The following is a 5,628-nucleotide window of genomic DNA, read 5'->3' on the forward strand; positions in this document are numbered from 1 at the left end:
CTATGCAGAGTGGGAAATTACGTTTGAATCATTGTATAATAGTATGCTGGTTTCTCTTAGCGTAGCATCCCGATGGAAAATGAAGAACTTCACTGAGGATCTTAAGATTTTTAATTTGGTGTTTTGTACTTCAACAACAATGTAATTGCAAAAAAAAAAAAAGTGCAGACATAAGGTAACATAGTATCTTATAACTCCTTTAGGATTACATTGATTAGTAACGCATTAGCATGATCAAAATAATCCAAATCATTATGCAGAAATATACATTTAAAATACATTGCCAATAAAATAACCAAAGGCAAATGCCTATAACAAATAATAATATAAACTGAATAAGCATGAAACAGCTCTAATACTTCAATGATTAATTTTATAAGTAACTGTAGGCCTAATACAACCATTTTCACATTGTGGGGAAGTGAAAGCATTAACGTTATCTTCTTCAGTGGAATTTTATAGGACAGTGAATCCAAACAATAAAGCACAACACAGGCTATGAACTGTAGGCTACTCCAGAGTTCCCAGTCACCACAAGAATAAAAGCGTTTCACACAGGCTGTACAAAGCATGACTTGAATTTACTCAATAAAGTTAAAATAGGAGTTACACTGACAATGGTGTACTGGTGGCGACGTACCTAGTTCAGATGTATTTAGTAGGCGTATATTTATACAGGAATTCGAACATACGTCGCCGCCGGAAGACGTTGATTCCATGCACTCGCCGCCAAGTCGCCGCCGGTCTCCCGTCTGCAGTCCCAATCACTCCCATTCAAAAATCCACACGGTCTGGCGGCGACGGCAGGGTAGACTGCTCCTTCTCCTTCTCCTGGTAATCCTCGCTCTGACACTTTCCACCCGCCATACAGGGATCTACCGAGCGCCTATTTCACTCTTAAACGCTCCAAGAAATAGATCCGTGCGAACCGAAAAATGATTTACGAATACAACTGACTGTAATCTCCCCATCTTTTGCTTTTTAACTCTGGCTGCTGGCGTTTGAGTGAGGGGACGGAGGCGTCCCTGTTGGCCCTTCAGTCCCGGTAACGTGGCCCCGCCCCGCCCCTCTCTAACACAAACAGAGCGGCCCCTCCTCTCTGTGCGGTCTGCGTCACATGACCGTGCTCTGGAGGGAAGATCGAAGATCGGTCCGACAGATCTAAAGCGTTCAGGTGAACTCAGAGGAGTCGCTCATCTGTTGTGAACGCCACGCTTCAAATGAGTCGTTAGCGAGCGCGTGAGGCGCCGAGCTAACAAGGAGACGTCGGGGATTTTCCTGGCTCAGAACGGGCCTTTGTGGGGCGACCGTAAGCAAGTAAAGGCAACGAGTTCCCGTACCACTGAAATGTGTACATTTTAATTTCTGACCATTTGAGAAGCTGCAGAGCTGCAGTCTGTTCATTCAGCTCACACTGGACACGTCCAGCTGAACTCGGGCTCGCGCGCTCGCGTAGAGCTTAGCGTAGCGTGCACGCTGCGCTCGCGCGCTCGCGTAGAGCTTAGCGTAGCGTGCACGCTGCGCTCGCGCGCTCGCGTAGAGCTTAGCGTAGCGTGCACGCTGCGCTCGCTCGCTCGCGTAGAGCTTAGCGTGCACGCTGCGCTCGCTCGCGTAGAGCTTAGCGTGCACGCTGCGCTCGCTCGCTCGCGTAGAGCTTAGCGTGCACGCTGCGCGCGCTCGCTCGTTGAAATGTAGATTGTAACAGACTGTATATGAAGTTACTGGGAGAAAACTGGTAGTTCTGTGTAAAAGCAGATGTTGAGCGTCCCCGTATCCATCCTAGTTTCGCTGCGAAGCTTCGACTGTGACAGCGGTTCTGCACCGCCAAAGACTATAAATGTAAAAGTGACGTACCGGCGCCGTCAAACCGGGAGGCTGCTGGAAGTCGAGACGGTGCATCTAAGTTTATGTTCTGCTCGCTCTGTTTGATAAGTAGCTTAAAAAAACATTAGCAGAAGATTTTTTTTCCAATCCTGATCATTTTGGCGTTGAAGATTTTCCTTTGGCGCTCGCTGAAACCTCTTTAGGAGGCGCCAAACATTTCTCTATGCAGGAAAAATCCAGAAATCACGTCCTCCGATGAAAAATGCGTTGCTGTAAATAACGCGGCGGGTTGGTGGGGAATTAAATCTAAACGGGCCACGATGCTGTCGCGGCGAGAGTCGAGCTGTCGGTGCAACGTACACAAACACAGCAGCTGGAACCTTTCAGACCCGCCGCACCAGGGCAGCGCACGGCGAGCTCACGCACACCGCGGTCAGTAGTCTTCCTTTTGTGCAGATGGCTTTTTGTCTTTAGAGCGTTTCTGGAAGAGCGGCGGCGTCTGCAGACCTTCAGTCTCTGAGCGCTCGCCGCTCCGTCCCGCTGCCTCCTGGCTGTGCTGAGAAACCGCTGCAGGTGTGAAACACCTCGGGCCTCGTGTATAAACGCTGCGACTCACCAAATGTTCCAACGTAGCGTTTCCACTGCAGCTACTGTTCAGATGTGAAGCAGCCAATCAGAACCTGATTACGCCCGTTGATAAGTTTGATCGTGCATGTAGAGGTTTAGTATCAGAATAAAGCTGAATGTGAGAGGAAGAGATGACGAAGATGCCTCTCAGATAATTAACATGGCCACGGACTCTCCTCCTGCGCAGCAGCAGCCCGACTCGCCGCCTTTTGGTTTTCCGTGGAGTGAAAGTTGTACTTTGTTCGTATCACCTCCGTCTGTCTTTACATTCTGAGCGATGATGAATATCATGATACTTCAGAGTTTATCATCGACTCATGATGCCTGTTCTCCTTTATCTCCTGAATATTTTGGCTACAGCCTCTTTTGTTGCAGTTTTTATGGTTGTACTTCTGTGTAGCTGGCGCGATCCCGTGAAACTGCCGCATCTCGCGGGCACGCCCGCTGCCAGAGCTGAAATGTAAAACTTTCCCCTGCAGTTTATCAACAGAGACTGATCAGCTGTTTCAGGCCTCCAGGTCTCAAACAGGCAGCGACCTTTGCTGCCGTCTCTGATTCTTTAAAAATAAACTATTAACTTCTACTGATCTAATTTGAAAGTTAGTAGCTATATATTATTTAGTTTTAGTTTAGTTATGACTGGTGAAAAACAAATACAAAATAATAATTACAGAGAGGTGGCGATGGCACAGTGGATTAGACCCTCGTCTTTGATTCCCACTGCGACACATCCACCAAATAAGTTACTGTCATGGTTCCTGCTTTACCATCCAGGTTACGATAGAGCCGCCGGCAGTTTGATGGGGGGGTCGGGGGGGTCTCAGTATATTTGCCAATCACATGCCTGGTACCGGTGATGGAAAAAGGGCAGAGGAAGCGGGGACCGCTGGCGTGTTTGCAGCGGAGACGTCAGGTCAGAGTGTGACGGGAACTGAAGTGAGCGATACTTAAGATGGAGAATGAAGTATCATTAAAACGGTGAAATAAGTTCCTAAAAACATTACCCGCTTCATAATGTGTCAAATAAAACTCTTCTGAATGAAATCAAGTCATGTTTCAGTCAGTAAGTAGAGGCTGTAGTCGCTGCATGTTGGGGCTGTACATCGATTCTTTCTCAAGTCCATTAATCTAACTACTAACTTTGTTTATTCTAAAGAAAGAAAAGTTGCCTGTTACTCGATTAACATACCAATTTATCCAAAATAAATATCAAAAACATGTCTAATCAATAAATCTATATTTTATTCAGTCATCCAGATGAATCACATCAGAATAGTGACAATAGCAGCAGATCTTAAAATGAATCATATTTCCACCTCGCTGCTGTGTTGTGATAATAACAATAACAGACATTAATTAGGCTACTTTACTTCAAACTTTAAATGTTTCTGCCGTGGATTCATTTCATTATTAAGTAATAAAATGTATTTCTGCACCAGATAATAGTTTTATATATGACTCAGCAGTAAGTCTATGTAACACTATGAGCCAGCTGCAAAATAAAACCAGAGACCGGCCCCAGGCTGACCCCTGCTGGCGGCTTCAGCAAACTGCACCCACTTTGTTCAGCAACAGGAAGTTTGTTTTCTTTAAGCATCGGGTCCGTTTGAATCGCTTCCTCTTCACAGCGACGGCCTGGTCCGAGGTTAGAAAGGCCTCCATCAGTGAAGAGCTGTCGGGACCTTTATCACAAACGTGTTTAAAGGTCGTGGGGAAATCCTCCGAGACGGATTCTCTCTCTGCTCATCCAGATATTACAGAAGGAAAACAACAGCAGGAAGCAGGTAGAACGAATAGAAGAGCAGTGTGTGAACAGCACAAATCCTTATGAACTGCAGTATTAGTGCAGTAATACTGCAGTACCGAAGCAGATACTGCTGCGCTACATGTCGGGTACTGCAGCGTCCAGTTTAAGGGCCGTCTGTGGTGTGAACACAATGGAGACGTGTGGTTCTCCCCGTTCAGACAGGCAGCTGCTGAGTGAGTGACTGCTGCTACTAAACTATCACATGATCAATAAAAGAAATGCACAACTAAGATTAATGATTTTCACCCACACGCTGTGCAGCTCAGCGAGCGTCTCCTCCTCCTCCTTCACAGGACAGCTACGTGACAGGCGGAGCAGAGGAAACGTGGGCGCTGTGCTTCAGTAAATGTACAGAATTGATTGGACCAATGCAAATCATTTCAAGATACAGTCAGGTCCAATCAGAGCCTCTGTCAGACCAGCCGGGACAAGGAAAAGTGACGCGACTCTGAAGCCTCACAGTAACTTAATCCACCCAGCGATTATATTCCGACAGAAACGCTGTCAAAGGTCCAGACGATCCAATCCAGTAAAACATTTAGTCCAGAACACATGATTCCATCAGTAAATCCTCGGGGACGGCTGCCGCATCGCTTCAGATTCACCGGCAGACGCGGCTCGTACGTCATTATAACCGGAATAACTGATCTGATTGTAAACAGCTACGATAGCTTTTATTCAAATTAGCCGCTGAACTCTGTGAGGAAGGGCCGGCCCCTGTTATTTCCTGTGCCGATGACGGGCGCTTCCTGTAGCCAACAAGATTCTGCAAATAACGATATCCAGCTTTAAGGAGGAAGTTCACGATCTACCAGCAGAAACACGTCTGCGTCGAGCTGCCGGCTGATACGGAGCGACGCAGCAGCAGCCGCCTGCCGCCAAGGGGGCGGGGCTGTTTTAGAAAAAACATGCTGAGACAGACACTCAGAAAAACCTGTGGAAAAGAGTCGTGTTTCATGGTGTTGGTATGAAATGTAAACTTGGACTGGGTAAGGCTTTCTGCTGCGGCCCTGCAGTGTTTCCAGCTGTAGCTGTCTGCAAGCTTTTGTTGTTATTTTCAAGCGGAAATGAAAAATATGTTAGTTTTAGTGTGTTTAAACTTACATAAATCAGTTCCAGTAGCTCTTACAGTCATTCAGACTTTTGGGTCAGACACTCTGTGTTTCTTCCAGAGAAGCCCAAAACCAGGCAGATAGTCCAGATGGTTCAAGAACCACATTCAGTCTAGTTTACTTACTAACTCCATTTACTTTCTCCTATAGTCAATAAGTCAGCTGTCAGAAACTTCTCTGGAGACGGTCAAGAGTCGGTGCAAAAGAGTTTATTCCAAAACAGGACAGATCAACATCCCTGCAGGTCGGAGGATGGAG

At 46.6% G+C, this 5,628-nt stretch overlaps 1 protein-coding gene across 1 annotated transcript in view; it reads left to right on the plus strand.

The window, feature by feature from the left end:
* The window catches only part of LOC123960370 (laminin subunit alpha-2-like), a 13,073-nt gene extending 10,670 nt beyond the window's left edge, over positions 1 to 2,403 (plus strand). The window contains exon 8 of the mRNA XM_046035051.1: positions 2,299 to 2,403. Coding sequence (XP_045891007.1) covers positions 2,299 to 2,403 — 105 coding nt within the window. The remainder of the gene's footprint in view (positions 1 to 2,298) is intronic.
* Positions 2,404 to 5,628: the final 3,225 nt, after the last annotated feature.

Source organism: Micropterus dolomieu, linkage group LG21 (assembly GCF_021292245.1).
Source record: "Micropterus dolomieu isolate WLL.071019.BEF.003 ecotype Adirondacks linkage group LG21, ASM2129224v1, whole genome shotgun sequence".
Classification (NCBI taxonomy): Eukaryota; Metazoa; Chordata; class Actinopteri; order Centrarchiformes; family Centrarchidae; genus Micropterus; species Micropterus dolomieu.